The sequence below is a fragment of the Apodemus sylvaticus genome, chromosome 7 (assembly GCF_947179515.1).
Source record: "Apodemus sylvaticus chromosome 7, mApoSyl1.1, whole genome shotgun sequence".
NCBI classification, from domain to species: domain Eukaryota; kingdom Metazoa; phylum Chordata; class Mammalia; order Rodentia; family Muridae; genus Apodemus; species Apodemus sylvaticus.
Window position 1 is genome coordinate 13,402,133 of NC_067478.1, and position 17,060 is coordinate 13,419,192.

Genomic DNA, 17,060 nt, shown 5'->3' on the forward strand with positions numbered 1-17,060 from the left:
GACCACACTTTGGTGGTCTGTCAATTCCACACTATTTTAGTGGATGGGCAAAGTTCTTACCCGGCTACTGACAAAGTGAGTCAATTAATGATGAGCCTACACATTCTCAGTGGTATACAATGATACACGCTCTCTCCCTTTATAACAATCATGTAGTATTAACCACACCCATGTAGCCTGAATAATCACCTATGTGACCCAGTGATCCAATATAGAAAAGGTACTCCAAGAAAACTAAACTCATTTCACACTATAATCTATAATTTGGGGAAAATGAGAAATAGCCCATATTAAACAAATGAAGGTTCAAGATGAAATATTTAAGAGGGCATGTTGGCACATGCCTTTAATCCCAGCATTTGGGAGTCAGAGGCAGGCAGGATCTCTGTGAGTTTGAGGCCTGGTGGTCTATATAGTGAGTTCCAGGACAGCCACAGCTACAGAGTGAGACATGCCTTGAAGAAAAAAGACAAAACAAAAAAGCCTCTCTAATATTATATGTTCACTAGTAGATTATCCAATAGATTATAATTTTACCTGTGCACTTTCCTACATACGATGTGACATTCTTAAATGTTACATGTGTATTATGACTAGATGACACACAATATAGCTGGCTGACAGCATTATGCTGGGATAGAGTGACACTAAGATTAATGCACAAATGTGGATTCCTCCACTCCATTAGCCCCTAGAAGCCTCCTTCCTATGTTCAAGGACTATACCATGGCCGCAGAATGACCCGAGGAAGCCTTTTATAGTAACCACAACCCAAGACAAACTAAAATCTTAGAAATCTTTTGTTAAAAGCTCCTTGCATAACAGGCACAAAGTGGAAGGTGAGACCATTAAACTACGGCTTTTCCTCCAAGGCCCTCAGAGCTCCTTGCAAGCTAGACTCTGGGGAAGGACTGCCTTGGCTTACAACACTCGGGCTCTCTTTCTTCTTGAGCTGCTTTTCCTTATTGAGAAGACACATTTCAATTTGCTACTCTCCTCTCAGAGAGTACTACCCTATAGTCGTCTGGCTGTCAGCTTCTAGCTGTGGGTACTGGGCCAGGGATAAAGGCAAGATGGAAAAAGCTGACACGTAGCTCTGCTTTCTCTATTCTATCCAATAACCACATTTGGAGAAAAGTAAAACTACTACTTATCAGCAACCACCAATTTATCTGAAGAAGTTTAACAACTGTTTAAATAAACTATGTAAATTTAGGTACTCAAACACCCAGTATGTTCATGCGCAAAGAATACTTAGATACAACAAGGACCTGACTACAGATAACACAGCTTCATTCTTTCCCATAAGATCCTGACTTTGTGAATATTCATGAAAAATGCTTAAAATTAATTGTACAGACTTCAAAGTTGATCCACTCTATAATGGTTAATGTGCCATACAAAATTACTACAAGCCACAGTTGGTGGCACATGCCTTTAATCCCAGTACTTGGGAAGCAGGTGGATTTCTGAGTTCGCGGCTAGCCTGGCGTACAAAGAGATACAGGACAGTAAGGGCTACAGAGGGAAACCCCGTCTCCAAAAGAACCAAAAAAAAAAAAAAAAAAGGAAAAGAAAAATGTTCACCTGAAAATATATTACAAGGCCAGCAAAATGGCTCAGCACGGTAAGGGTATCTCTGAGTTCAATTCCTAGGACTAACATAAGAGAAAAAAATGACTGCAGGAAAACTATCCTCCACACATGCACAGTGGTGCGTGTACATACACGTACCCACACGCCACTTTTAAAATCATGTGTATGAGTAGGAATGGATACATGATATAGGTTCCCACAGGCCAGAGGCATTTAATTCCCCTCGAGCTGGAGTAACAGGTGGCTGTGAGCACTGGGTATGTGCCCTGGGAAGAGGAATAATAGAATGATTTCTGATCCCCAAAATGCCCAGTGGCAAGTTTAAGAGATGTATAACTGAATGTTTTATCCCTAGCTTGAAACAAGAACTATCCCAGGCAAGTATTAAACTGGAGAATGTATTTAAGTGTCTAGATAATTTCTAGTTTTTGTGAAAATGTACCCATATTTGTGTAATAGAAATCTATATTCATCGCTTCTCAGCCTTTTGGCTAAGATCCTGTGTGGAAATCTATATACAGAAAAGGATTTAGGGTAAGAGTAAGTAAACTTTAGATTTAAAGATGTGATAGAAGTGCTATGGCAATGAGCTAATTTAAAAATGGAAGAAAATATAACAACAAAAAGGGGTTAAGCATCTCTCCCCATGGAGGTGGCCCGAAAGTCAAGCCTGCGCCTCAAGCCTCCTGACGACCACTGCACTAACTGCTCCACCTCCACAAGACTTTTGTTTCTTTCTTTTTGTTGTTTTATTTTGAGACAGGGTTTGTCTGTGTAGACCAGGCTACTCTTGAAGTGCACCTTGCCTCTCTGCCCCTCCAGTGCTGGACAAAGGTGTGTGCCACCACCACCTAGCCATACTTTTCTAAGACCAAGTCTCTTGCTTTGTCAAATGAGAGGCTGAAAAACAAAATTAAAGAATAAATACCAGACATTCTACATCTTAAAAAAGAAAAATCCAACAGGTCAGAGAAGCAAAATATAATTCCATGGAAGAAAAAAAAAAAAAAAAACAATGAAGGGTTGAAGAGATGGCTCAGCAGCTAAAAACATGTACCATTGTTCCTGAAGGCCCCAAGTTCACTTCCCAGCACCCACACTGAAGGGGCCTCTGAACCTCACAGGATGATGCTCCAGGGCTTGACACCTCTGGCTCTGGCTCCAGCGCTCCCATACATACACATATACACAGACACGTATATGTGTTTAGTAATTGAAAAAGAAGAAAGAATGCAGCAATAAAAAGGAAAAGCTATGAGCTTACTCATTACTCGTGTCATGACAACAGAATCTGGAGACACTACATTACTGAAATCCCATCAATGGGCGGGACAGGGCAGGGAGCAGCTTAACTGGCAGGATGCTTGCTAGTATTTGCAAAACTCAGGTACCACAGTCAGGTAAGGAGACGAAAGTCACTTGGAAGGTGGAGTGAGGATGATCTGAAGTTTACAGTCATCCTCAGCTATACATACACAGTATTTGAATTTGAGGCCAGTCAGAAATACATAAAGGAAAATTGGGGGGGGAGGTGGGAGGTAGTGACACTGTAAGCTGGAGTAGTCAGTAGAACTTTTCTTGAAGGGAGGCGGTCAGGGGAGTAGGATAGAAATTGAAGCCAGGTTCCTGATCATTTTAGGTGCATGCTCTACCACTAAACACAGTACAGGTCCAGTATCTTCATGCTAAATGAAATTTAACTTTAAAATGATGACTATGTATCTGCCAAACAGAAGGAAATAAATTAAAGGCATGTCTTAGATTTATAAGGTTTTGAAATTGATTCTTCCAGAAGATAATGCTAAAAAACCTACACAAAGGCTGTGGACATTCTGAGACTTAAATTTAAAGCAAGTGGATCTGAGATCAGCCTGGTCTACAGAGCAAGTTCTAGGAGAGCCAGGGATTCACAGAATAACCCTGTCTCAAAGATTAGGAGAAAAATAAAAAAGGAATGAAAGAAAAAAAGTTAAAATAGTATAACTAGGTTGAGCAATATGGCTGTTTATCAAAGTAAATAATGCAAGCAACAACCTAGCAATGTATAAGTATGCACTGTGAACTCAAAGAAAAGGATCAACATGCACGGACATAATAGGAGACTAATTAAATTATGTATACCGAATACCATACTTCTATAAAAAGTATCTTTATAAGTGGTACCAAAATACAAATATAAAAAAAGCAGATTGGGTGTAGTGGCAAACAAGATAGAGGCAGACAGATCTGAGTTCCAAATCAGCCAGGTCTACAGAGTGAGTTCCAGGTCTAGCTAGATTACATATTGACTGAAAAATAAAAAAGCAATATAAAGCTGGCCATAAATATGCATAATATATATGATTTCTTTCTGGAAGGATGTATAAAAAAATCATAGTTGACTGCCTGAGAACCACAGGAGATAGGAGTAGGAAAAAAAACATTTCATTGACTGCATTTTGGACTACATTTAAGAATGGCCTTTATAAATTAAAAGGAAAAGATCACGAATCTCTGAAGCAGCTCTAGGTGTAGTCCCAAAGGAACTGTGCTGCACACCAATCATCACACTATAAAGACTTGGCTACCAAGGGGCAACTGCTAAGATGCGGCTGTTTAGCAAAGCCCTCTTACTTCTGTGTACTTTGACTGAAGCTTGTATTTTTTTACCCTCTCCTCTCCTCTCCCCAGGTTCTGCCCATCTTGACTAAATTCAAAGACTTTACCTTAGCAATGCTCACTTTTATTCTCTCTCTATATGGTGGGCTTAGGTTAACTCATGAAGCATTAAAAGTTAATAGCTGGGGACTGGAGACATGGCTCAGTGGTTAAGAGCACTGACTGTTTTTCCAAAGGTCCTGAGTTCAATTCCTAGCAACCACATGGTGGCTCACAACTATCTATAAAAGGATCCAATGCCCTCTTCTGGTGTGTTGGAAGATAGCTACAGTGTACTCATATACATACAATAAATTATTTTTTAAAAAAGAAAAGAAGGCCGGGCAGTGGTGGCACATGCCTTTAATCCCAGCACTTGGGAGGCAGAGGCAGGTGGATTTCTGAGTTGGAGGCCAGCCTGGTCTACAAAGTGAGTTCCAGGACAGCCAGGGCTATACAGAGAAACCCTATCTCAAAATAAAATAAAATAAAAATAAAATAAAATAAAATAAACAAGAAAAGAAAAGAAAAATTAAGAAAAAATGAAAAAGAAAAGAAACTAAACAACTAACACAGTTCCTGCTGCCAAAGACCCAAAGGCCAGTACTGAATACCTGGGCAAGGAAGAGAACAAAAGCCTGTGGAAACAGAACAGTAATCTTCAATGAGTGATCAGAGTCAGGGTTCATTTCAATGGCTCTCCAACTTTAGATTTGTTTTTAAATCTAATTAAATTAAATTAAATCCAGATCTAAGATTTTTTTCTCACACTTGAATTATATCCACTATAATGTTTTAAACACAAAAGCCATCATAGTCCCCCTGAAGTTAAGAATGGGCACTACTAAAAATGTCAAAGCCAGTCGGGCAGTGGTGGCACATGCCTGTAATCCTAGCACTCGGGAAGCAGAGGCAGGCAGATTTCAGAGTTCGAGGCCAGCCTGATCTACAGAGTGAGTTCCAGGACAGCCAGGGCTACAGAGAGAAACCCTATCTCAAAAAAAAAAAAAAAAAAAAAAAAAAAAAAAAATCCAAAAAACCAAAAGAAAAGAAAAAAAGAAAATGTTCAAGCCATCCAGAAAATAACTTTTGAGGCACAATTCATTCCTCCCCCATCTGATTCCTATATACATTTTTACTAGAAGTTGCTTTAGTGACACAACAGAAAAGCTTAGACATTCATGCAATTTCAGAAGTTATGAGTGTCCTTTAATGTTTAATCACAGTTCACAGGCTGAAAACCACTACAATATAAGGGTGAGAGGATACTTTGAGCAACACTAAAGTAATGGTTGCTACAACTACAGAAAGAATTTTACTCACTATCTTCTCAATTACACAATCCCATGGGCTTCTTGGCAAGAAAAAGGAAGTCACAATAATTTGGGCAAAATAAAGACCAAATGAATATAAGTCTTATTTAAATCAGAAAATCAGAGTCAGCTTCCTCAACCAAAAGGTAAATCATAATTTCATGGTGTTTTCTGTTTCTCTTTTGCAGCTGACAAAAAAACACTACTACATACTTGACTGGTTGAAAATATCACATGGTATTTATGTATATATTTTCTGATTACACAAAACTCACACTAGAGATTTAAGCAGTAATATGCTCTCAGAGGCTTCACTTTTTCACTCAAGTATTTACAAAGTGCCAGACTATACAATATGCAACAGGCTCTTAAAACAAGAATTATTTCCCACAGGAAAGGAAGTTTCAAGAAAATGAAAATATAAATTATCAGAAGATGACCTTGACTACTGGACTAGAAACTGTAGACAGGTGGGGATCAGACCATGCTGTGCATACAAGAAACAATAAGAAAATGTAACCTCAACAGTATAAATGTAGAACCACTAAAAAAAAAAAAAAATTTTAAAGGACACAGACACCAACAAAGTTGTCCTTCCAGAAGATGATTCTAGATACTGAGTATATAAACTATCTGGGGAATACAATTAAGAAATAAGTTACTCCAGTCAGTACTATTCAGTACAATACAGTATAGAGATACTATAACATTAACTTTTACTACAACTATCAAGAAACAATCCTAAAGCTGGGCAGCGGTGGCACATGTATAATCCTAGCACTCAGGAGACAGAGAGGCAAGCCAATCTGAGTTTGAGACCAGCCCCCATCTAGACAAAGTTGCAGAACATCGCAGGCTACATAGAGAAACCCTGTCTCAGAAAAAACAAAGGACAGATGGACAGAAGAGAGGAACAAACGAACAAACCAACCATCTGGGCCACATACCATAGTCCATGACTATGATTCCAGCACCCAGGAAACAGAAACTGAATCATCACACCAAGTGTAATGTCAGGCTGGTATACAAAGCAAGTTCCAGGTTAGTCTCACTCATATCAAGATACCATTTCAAAAATAAAAAAAGTTAAGTGGCTCATGCCCTTGAGGATAAATGTTTAGAAAAGAGAATTAACATCTATGCAAGTATTTTTTATTATAATCTGTTAAAAGTACTATAATGTATTTTGTAAAGGATGAGTAAAACCATAAATTGAATCTGAAAAGGCTAAAAATGAAAAGTTATTCCAAACAAGGAGAGCAGTATGCCTGAAGATATAGGAAGGTGAACATATATGAACAGATGATATGGCTCATGTAGAAGAAAATCTGTTGGGCTGGAGAGATGGCTCAGCAGTTAAAGAGTACTGTCTGCTTTTCCAGAGGTCCCGAGTTCAATTCCCAGCAACCGCATGGTGGCTCACAGCTATCTGTGGCCTGTAGGCATACATGAAAGCAGACCACTGTAAACACACTAAATAAATCTTTTTTAAAAAAAGTAGACAGATAAAATGTTCATTTCCACAGGCTTTCTTCTTTAAGTACTTGATTTACGCTCTGTAAATTAAGGGGTTTATGCAATGCTACTACACAGTCCTCTTAGTCCCATTTTAATTTTAAAAGAAAACTTAGGATAATACATTGAAAGCAAAGAATGAGAGCAAGAACAGACAGCAGTCTGCTATAAGACAAGAGTGAGGCATGAAGGCGAGGTCTGCAGTAGGAGTACTACATCAGGTGCAGTATGCCTGTATGACAAAAGACATCTATTTATTTGTGTGAATGTATTAATGTGTGGAAGTACATGCCACCAACATACATGGAGGACACATATGGAGGCTCTCTCCTTCCGTTAATGTGGAGTCCAAATATTGCACTCAAGCAGGTCCTCAGGCTTGGTAGCAAATTACTTTAAAAGTTTTACATATATAAAGTTTCCCACCAGAAAGAATAAGTACTTCCTGGGGGAGGGGAAGGCTAATTAGGAGCTTGGGAGGCCAGGTACAAACTGAACCTGGAACATGCTATGTCAGAAATTTTAAAACAAAAACAAATCAAAAATGAGACAGAAGCCAACAAGGAGTTTTTACTGGCTAAACATGGGGTAATGTAAGCATCAAACATTAAAATTAATATAGCATAATCCACCCAAGAGAATAAGAATCCATGAAATCCCAAAAGCACTGTTAGGCAATCAGTGACGCAGACACATTCCATGAAACACAACTTTACAGAGTTCCCCATGCAGTATTTTTTTTTTCATCTAAAGGAAGGAAGATAGTGTATCACATTGGCCTGGAATTGTCCATGTGACCCAGGCTGGCCTACAGCTTATGTAAAAATGATTTCACTTAGCAAATTCTATGCTTTCTTATTAAAATAGGTTTTGGTAAAATTTTCCTGGAAAGGACAGAACATTACAATCCTTATCACTTCTCTGTGGAATTACCAAAGTCTATCACTAGACTAGTCACAGCCACGTTGGAAACAAAACCAGCAGTGTCCCAAATCTCTAATTGCTGTTTTGCCTTTTGAGACATCTTTTTAGGTAACTAGGCTGGCTTCCAATTCATGATCCTTCTCCCTTAACTTCTGGGGGATTACATGGCACCACCAAACAAGATGGACTACTATTTAGATGCGAGTAGTTTATGTAACAAAATGGACTACTAAATAAAAAGTGACCTCAGCCAGTGATGGTGATGCCTTTGGCAGAAGCTGTGGCTAGCAAGTTACAGGCCAGAAGGAACTACAAAGTGAGATTCTAGCTTAAGGGGGAAGGCAGGGACAGGGGATGGCAGTGCACACCTCACTGCTAAGAGTGTTGACACACACCTATAATGTACACTTTTAATCCTCACATCTGGATTATTATAGCTAGACCCTGTCTCTTACAAAACAAAACAAAAACAAACCAGTAAGTTTTAGAACATTTGTCTTAAAAAAAAAAAAAGTGAAGCTTAAACCTGTTGGTGGTGGTGCACACCTTTGATGCCAGCACTCAAGAGGCAGAACTAGGTGGATCTCTGAGTTCAAGGCCAACCTGGCTCTACAGTTTCAGGACAGCTAGGGCTACACAGTGTCTCAAAGAAAAAAGAAAACCCACAATAAATAAATAAATAAATAAATAAATAAATAAATAAATAAATAAAATAAATAAATAAATAAAACCTCAAAAACAAAACCACAAAACTTGAGACACTTAAAAATACTCTCAATGCAGCATTTCCTGGAGGTAACTCTACAGAATTATAAATCTCTTTTACTCTACAGACTTATCAAATTTATCACAGAAACTCAGGACATGCAACTTCATGTACAAATCTTTTTTACAGACAATATTAGTGGTGGAATGAAATTCCAAGTACTGACTCTAAACCATTCAGTTTAGGTAATTCTATTTCAAGTGTTTATAGAAAACTTATTGTTAAATTTTCTAACCAAATAGTGGTTTTTGTATGAACTAAATATCAGGGTTTTTCTACATAGCCTTGGCTTTCCTGGAACTCACTATGTAGACCAGGCTGGCCTTAAACTCACAGACTCTCCTGCCTCTGTCTTCTGAGTGCTGAGGCTAAAGTCGTGCACCAGCAGGCCTGGCTAAAATAGTGTATTGTAAAAGCAGTGCCTACAAAAAAAAGATGAAATAAGAGAAAAGGAGCAGTCATTACGAAGTACTAACTTATCACTCATAGGAAGTTTCTGTCTCTAAATCATCTAATCCAGGTAGAAATAAGATACCCCCAATGACCAGAAGGAAAGATACACATTCTATATCTAAGAGTTTGTAAAGAAGACCTTGACGTACTAATTATTATAACCTCTTGATATTAACAGCAATTCAAACTGAAATTCATGAGACCCTTACCTCCTTTCCACATGATCCAATTGAATGAAGATTTTTTTCCAGTCAAATTTTAATTAATCACTTGTAATCACTGTTTTGCCTTGTGAAATATAGGCTACATTTTTAGTAGGACAGATGATGTACAACAGTTCTTCCACACGGAAAGAGATGCACATGTCCCTTCTAAAAATGTAGCCCAGCAAATCTGCATGTGAAAATGAACATGTTTCTAAGCAGCAATATGCTAGGTGATGTGAGGGCTACTCTAGAACTGTGTATATTAAGTGCCTTGCAAGCCTAGGCAGTGGTCCTGTGTATATAAGGTATAGAAAAAGTAGCTCACTTAATCCTTTCTTGCCAGAAGTAGGGATTTTCCCGGAACGACAACAATTGTTGACAATGAACGCACCAAAATAACGCCGGCGCCAGTGAGTTAACCACCTCTGTCCTCTTTTCACCTATTATATTTTTCATGCATCATCCAACTTCCCAACCATCTTCCTGTTTCTTCACAGAATGCACGCTAGGTTCTCGTTTTTCTTCAGCACGAAGTTGGAAATGGAGTTGAGAAAAGGAGACACATGGTCAGCTGGTGATGTTAACAAGCTCCGTGCTGCCCTGAGAAGCTAGATGGAAATGGTTCAAGTTACAAGGGGATCACCATCAGATCTGGGAGGACAAAGAGTAATCACGAAGCTTCATTCCCTTCCCTCCACCCGCTTCTTACATTTACGGATGATCCCTATAATCTGTCTGCACAGCAAAACCAAGACTAAAGAGTAGGAAGTTATTTGTTCAGTTCTTTACTCCATCCAGTGTAGACAGGACAACTGGAATGCAGGTCCAGCAGTGTTATATATAGTCGACCCACAAGAGCAGGGAGAATTAGAGTGGCCGAAACAACCACAGCCAATGCTTTTTGGTATGAACTAAATATTAGCAACTAACACAGTACTTGGCCACAGGTGCTTAGTAAAGGTAAAAGAATAATATTTTCTTTTCAGCTAATGTCTACTTGAACACATAGGTGAAGTCAGACAGAAGTAGTTAACTCTTTCAATGCCGGGATGGTGTAGTATATAGTAATCACGTGATATTAGTATGTTTCTCCAAAACATATCCAATTTATCAATTCTTGATTTCAGACTCCTAGCCAAGTGCCAGCTAAAATTTTGTTTTGAACTTAAAAGACAATAAATAATAACCAAAGTCTAGAAATCAGAGACATGGTAAATGCTTAAGAAAAGATAGAAGAATTAAGAACTCCAGCACCAATGTAACAAAGTATCATTTCACAGTAAGTAAAGATGTTTCTCAGCACAGCAATGCCCAAACAAACAAGTTTGAAAAAGAAGAGAATTTTATTTAATGCTTCCCTGATATTAAGAAGTCAGGTAAATACAATGTATGGAATCTAAGAACTAAATATTTTATTTTAAATATAAATAAAAATATAAACCTAAAGTCAAGAAGATATTATTATGAAACTACTTTGGTCTTTCAGATAGGAATTCAAAGGATAAGATGATGAAATATTTTTGTAGAACCAAAAAATCAGTGTCCCGAAAGTGAGTTAAAGTGTTCCAGTTATCGGTTTAAATACATCCCAGAGAGAAAATTATACATTTACAATTACCAACTACTACGCAGAAAATCAAAAGCTTTACATCTCACAGATTTTAAGACAAGGGTATGAGATTAAATCTTAACAATCTGAGAAATGTTGACCAGAGACTTCCCAGCTAACCTCTATACGAGAGCACCCTCTCTTCTACCAAACTGTGGCCTTCTAATCTTTCCTGTGTCCACTTGTGTATTCGCTTCTACGTCTACATTACTAAATTACTGTCATTCAGGCTGAAAGTCTCCTCCAAACATCTGAGGAACTTCAAGACCCTGCCTGTGTTGTCACAAAGCAGGCTTTAAATAAAGGTCCAACAAGTACCCATTCTAGAATCTCTCATTTAACCAAAATTCTGACTACTGCAGTTAATATGTAGCATCACAGACAGACTTACTATCAACACTTTTATATTTATTTTAAAAAAGTCAGCTCTCACACTAAATAAATCTGAGTTTATTGCTAAATTTTAAGCCATCAAAGTATAGCATATATATGTAAGAGCACAGACTAGTATATGAAAAGGTCTCAAGAGAGCAAAACAGGAGGCACAGCACACAATAACCACTACTCCTTGGGTTCAATCTAGGTTCCACGGGGTCAAATCACAGAATCTAATGTAATGAGCTTCGTAGTTTCACCTTGCTACAAAAAACTGCACTGCTGATTTACGTGATTGTTTCAACACTGAGAGAAGAAAGGAGGAACAGAAAATATAAAAGGTAGCAAGTAAGCTGTTCCCATAGGGTCCTCAAAAACTGGACCCTAACCCCTTTACAACTGAAGTGAACCATGAGCTCTTATATGTTCAAATTGTCATATGTTCATATTTATTCAAGATCCAGACTGGTTTTTCTTTCTTCTTCTTCTTTTTTTTTTATTATTATTATTATTATTATTATTTTTCCCCGAGACAGGGTTTCTGTGTGTAGCTCTGGCTGTCCTGGAACTCACTCTGTAGACCAGGCTGGCCTAAAACTCAGAAATCCACCTGCCTCTGCCTCCCAAGTGCTGGGGTTAAAGGCGTGTGCCACCACCACCCAGCCAGACTGGTTTTTCTGAAAGGCAAATTCTACACATCTTACTGCATTCATAAATATTTTATTTATACATACATATATATATATATATATATATATATATCCAGACTTTTCCTCTTTTGTTATTTATTTATTGAGACAGGGTCTCTCTATGTGTATGTGTAGCCTTAGCTGTCCTAGAACTCTCTGTAGACAAGGCTCACTCATCCCTCTGCCTCCCCAGTGCTGGGGTTAAAAGGTGTATACCACCATGCCTAGCTATGCATCTGCCCATAGGATATATGTTTTGTCCAATTTAAAAAAAAAAAAAAAAAAAGAACTTAAGGGCAGGACTATTTAAAAAACAAATGCAAATAAACTAGTGCCATGATGTTCTTTCTAAAATAAAATTTCATAATATTTCATAATATTACCAGGGTTTTCCAATCAAGTTCATTAATTTTCTATTAACACATTCACTGGATTTCCAACTAATTTAAACATCTGCTGTCATTACATAGAGAGTAAGTTTAACACTAGAGGGATTTTGTTTTATTTTATATAAAGAGCCCTTGAATTCATAAAATCGACAATATGCTATGCTTTCCTCAGTGAGAGAAGAGGAGGACATTGTCCGTATAATGGTTTGACAGTTATGGTTCCTATAGAGACTTAAAGGACACTGGAAACACATCTATCACTAGCTGACAGATCATATTCCATTTTTCAGAAATACTCATGGCTAGAAATGTTGTCAGTTTTTATTTAGGTTTACAGCACACAAAAATTGGAATAATACAGTTATAATAACAACAACAAAAAAAGTTTCTTACCTTTAGATCTTTCCAACTGTCTAGTAGCTTGGTAGCCAAATCACTTATATCCACTGTTTTATCTGGTGGTTCCTGGCTTCTCTCACTTTCAACATCAGACACACCCTCTTCTTCATCTTGGGATGCAGTTTCCTCAGCAATAGTTTCTTCTAGTTTGGGGCCGTTGATGTCTTTGGGCTCTGTCTCAGTATCTGCCTCTGGTTCGGATGTGGGTAATTTGCTGACTTGGATAGTGGTTTCACCATCAACTCTAGACTCCAGCTGCTGTGGGAGCAGCTGCTGGCACTGTGGCTCTTCATCCTCTTCTACAGTGACAGTCTCGAGTGGATCAAGGTCCTCTTTGCCATCCTTGCATTCTAGCTCACTGGTGACATCGGAGACTGCACTGTCCATGCTATTCTCACTTATAATCTTAAGTCTGCGAAATATGAGTTTCTTGGGAGTATCTGTATCCACTTCTATGCTCGGCTTGGCAGAAGGGTCCGGGGTATTAAGTGGTGTGTGAGCACGTGATGTATTCTCACTAGAATACCCGTCTCCTTCACTTAACTGAGGAATGGCAGTCTTAGTCTGAGACCAGCGTTGAATAACTGGAAGTACTTTGCTTTCTTCCAACATATTTTTTGTAGGAATGGGCAAATGCTCCAAAGTCTTTATAATCTGATCAAACATAATAAAAAATTAATCACTCCATATAAATGACCTTTCAAAATCAGGTAAGAACTCAGATACAGGAAACAGTACAGGAAACATTTTGGGTATTGTCTTACTAAATTAACACCTATGTCTTCATAAATAGAGATGCAGTTTAAGATTAACATTATTTCCTTTTAAGATGGAAGAAAACCTACAATCAACAAGTACAGGGTAACAACATAACAACTACTCACACCACTAAAGGTGACTGAGAAAGTCTCTAAAGGAGGGATCCCCAAAGCTCTGCAGCTTTAAAGAAGAAAGAAAGCAAGCACCAGTCTGCATTTCCAATCTATTTCTCTATAAAATTCTCCAAATTACCGTAACAGAAACTTGGGAACCATCCAATACTATGTATTACTTTCTAGTATTGGTCTATAGAAACCTAAGTCCTCCCCCAATTTATTCCCAGATCTCTTTGAAAAAGGTTATAGGCTATAAAAATTACTATATGTCCACTCCAATACTTCATTTTTATTTTTGGTTGTGGTTTAATCCCTAAGCCATCTCTCCAGCTCCCAATACTTCATTTTAAAAAGTGTTTTTATTGGCTGGACGGTGGTGACACACACCTTTAATCTCAGCAAAGGCAAAGGCAGAAAAAGGGAGACTTCTGTGAGTTTGAGGGCAGCCTGCTATACAAAGTGAATTCTAGGACAATCAGGCATACATAGAGAAACCCTGTCTCAAAAACAAACAAACAAACAAACAAACAAAAACCCACCAAAAATCAATAAAAAACAAACTAAAGTGTTTTTTAAATAACTGACTTTGGGGTAGAAACTGATTTTTTTTTTAAAGCTACGTATGAAAAGTCATGGTAAGTTATACAAACTGCAAATCTACTAATGTTGCCAATTAATCTTTACTTGAACCATTAAAAACACTTCTTTGCTTCTCAGAATGTTCTAAATCTTGTCAATAATTTTTCAGAACTTCAAAATTCAAATTTTCCATGTTTTCTTCATAATTTAAAGATAACAGTCTTAGCAATCAACTGAATTACTATCATGATAGATTGCACTTAACAGTTCTTGGTATATAGAACTGACTTTAGAAGATGCTGTGGGGAAAACCAAAGGCAAATTCACTACAAAAGCAAAGTTATAGATACAGGAATGATATAGACAAAATAAGCGTTTTTTAAATTATTTGATATATTCATAATCACCAATATTATACTCCCTCAAACTAAGACATCACCTGAAGTAGTTTTCAGAAATGTCGGGAATGGGCACTGACCTCTTCCTGAAGCTTCGGGTTGCTTTCCCGGCCATCGCCGAGCTCTGCCATCCAGATCCACAGCAGTGACAACCCATGGCATTCCAGAAATGACTTGAGGCAGGACTGTGAGTGTGTGTTCTTTCATAGAGGAAAAAAGGCAGGATGCAAGGTGTTAGGGAGGCAATACCAGTGCAAATGTTATAGAAAGCCCACAGTGAGAATCAGAGTTTACTTAAATTAATGCGCACACACACCCAAACCCCAGAAACTCTCCTTTTATTAAATATAATTAGACATCTTACAAATACTATAAAGAATTTCAGTATTTAAGAAATGTTGTCTTTAATGCACTTTTATCCAACTAATTCCCAATCACCCACTTCTCGCTGATCCACTTCTTTCCAATAAGTCCCTCCTTCTACTTTCATGTCTCTTATGAATTTAATTGGTTACTTAAAGGAACATATCTACACAGCTGAAGACAGTATCTCTTGTGCTAGCTCAAACCTTTAATCCCAGCACTTGGGAGGCAGAGGCAGAAGGTGTCTGAATTTGCTACCCTGGTATACATTCTAAATTCTGAGACACTCAGGGTTACAGAGAGAAACCCTGTTTAAAAAAACCAGGTATTTCACATACATACACCCTTCCTACCAGAGTGCACTTGAACTAAATTAACACTGGAAAACTATTAAGACACATCATTTACACTGCAATTCAGTCCTGGGCCTGGCAAGATGGCTCAGGAAGTTAAAAACGCTTGCTTGCCTCTAAACCTAATGACCTAAGTTCAATCCCCAGTTCTTATGTGGTAAAAGAGAGAACTGACTCTCTCACTAACCTCTAAAGACATGTGCCCACATGTACAATAAATAAATGCAATAACTTAAAAAGTAATTAAATAATTTTTTAGGAACTGGCGTTGGCTCAGTGGTTAAGAGCACTTGCTGCATGCAGAGGACCTGGGTTCAATTCTCAGCACCCACTCAGTGGCTTACAACTATCTTTAACTCTAGTTGAAGAGAACTGTAGGCACTAGGCAAGCAGACAGTGTACATGCATGCAGAGAGGCAACACACATATAAAATAAAAATAAACAAATCCTTAAACGAAAAGGAAATTCCGGCAGAAGCAATGGCTCAACGATAAGAGCTTTTCCAGAAGTCCTGAGTTCAATTCCAAAGAACCACATGATGGCTTACAACCATCTGTAAGGGGATCTGATGCCCTCTTTTAGTGTGTCGCAAGACAGCAACAGTGTACTCATGTACATAAAATAAATAAATAAAAAACATTCTGAATAACATGGAAAATTACTTTGCTGAAAATGCTGTTAACATTAAAAATTAGTTTTCATATAATTTTCTTTTATCTCTTTCATTCAGATTATTATTCAAAAAGCTTATACTTTTCCGATAATTGTTTTGTTTCGTTTCTGCAGTTTGAACTTAGGGCTTCATTATATTAGATAAGCACTCTGACACTAAACTATACCACCAATCCTTCTGCTAAGATTTTTTTTAGGGGGGGGCTGGAGAGATGGCTCTGCGGTTAAGAGCACTGACTGCTCTTTGAGAACTCCTGAGTTTAATTCCCAGCAACCACATGGTGGCTTACAACCATCTGTAATGGGATTGGATGCCCTCTTCTAGTGTATCTGAAGACATCTACAGTGTCTTCATAAAATAAAATAAAAAACATTAAAAAAGGAGATTTTTTTTAGAGGATTTTTTTTATTGTTTTCTTATGGCATACGTAGTAAATTGGAATACATGAGATGACTGCTAAAATTCTTTGCTTTGAGATTATATAGTAAAATAGTTTTGGCAGACTAGTAACTTGTGGGCAAGAAAGCTATAACCAAGTACCATAAATTATCACACTAAAAGAAATCCCACCATGTGACTGAACTGAAGGGATGAGCAAGCTTTGTTACTCATAATATTCAACTCTTCAACCATGTTCAAGGGAGCTTTCAAAGTTCTAAAGAACTTGCATGTCAATTTAAAACATGATTAATTTTTCCCCATTAGGCAGATTTTAGTTTAAATGTCCTACCCTAAATTTAGAAATATATTAGTATTAAAGTGCTTACCTGAATGAGCTTGAGACAGGTAAGTTTCTGTTCCAAGGTTTCAATTCTAACCATGAGCCGGGATAAACTAAGAACCTGGTTCTTATCAGAGAGGCCTTCACCATTTTCCATCAGTGCTTCCAGTTCTCCATCCACCTAGCACAGAAACGATTATAGCTAAAAGACAAGTACAACCCACTT

The 17,060-nt window shown here is 37.8% G+C and overlaps 1 protein-coding gene across 5 annotated transcripts in view; it reads right to left on the reverse strand.

Moving 5' to 3' along the window:
* Setd2 (SET domain containing 2, histone lysine methyltransferase) overlaps window positions 1-17,060 on the reverse strand; it is an 85,003-nt gene that overhangs the window by 26,207 nt on the left and 41,736 nt on the right. For 4 of the 5 annotated variants that reach the window (XM_052187122.1, XM_052187121.1, XM_052187123.1 and 1 more), the window contains exons 10-12: window positions 16,881-17,015; window positions 14,804-14,923; window positions 12,866-13,525 (exon numbers count right to left, since the gene is read on the reverse strand). In XM_052187122.1, coding sequence (XP_052043082.1) covers window positions 12,866-13,525; window positions 14,804-14,923; window positions 16,881-17,015 — 915 coding nt within the window. Of the gene's footprint in view, window positions 1-9,801; window positions 10,019-12,865; window positions 13,526-14,803; window positions 14,924-16,880; window positions 17,016-17,060 lie in introns of all 5 variants that reach the window. The other variant, XR_007978706.1, reaches the window with a different exon arrangement.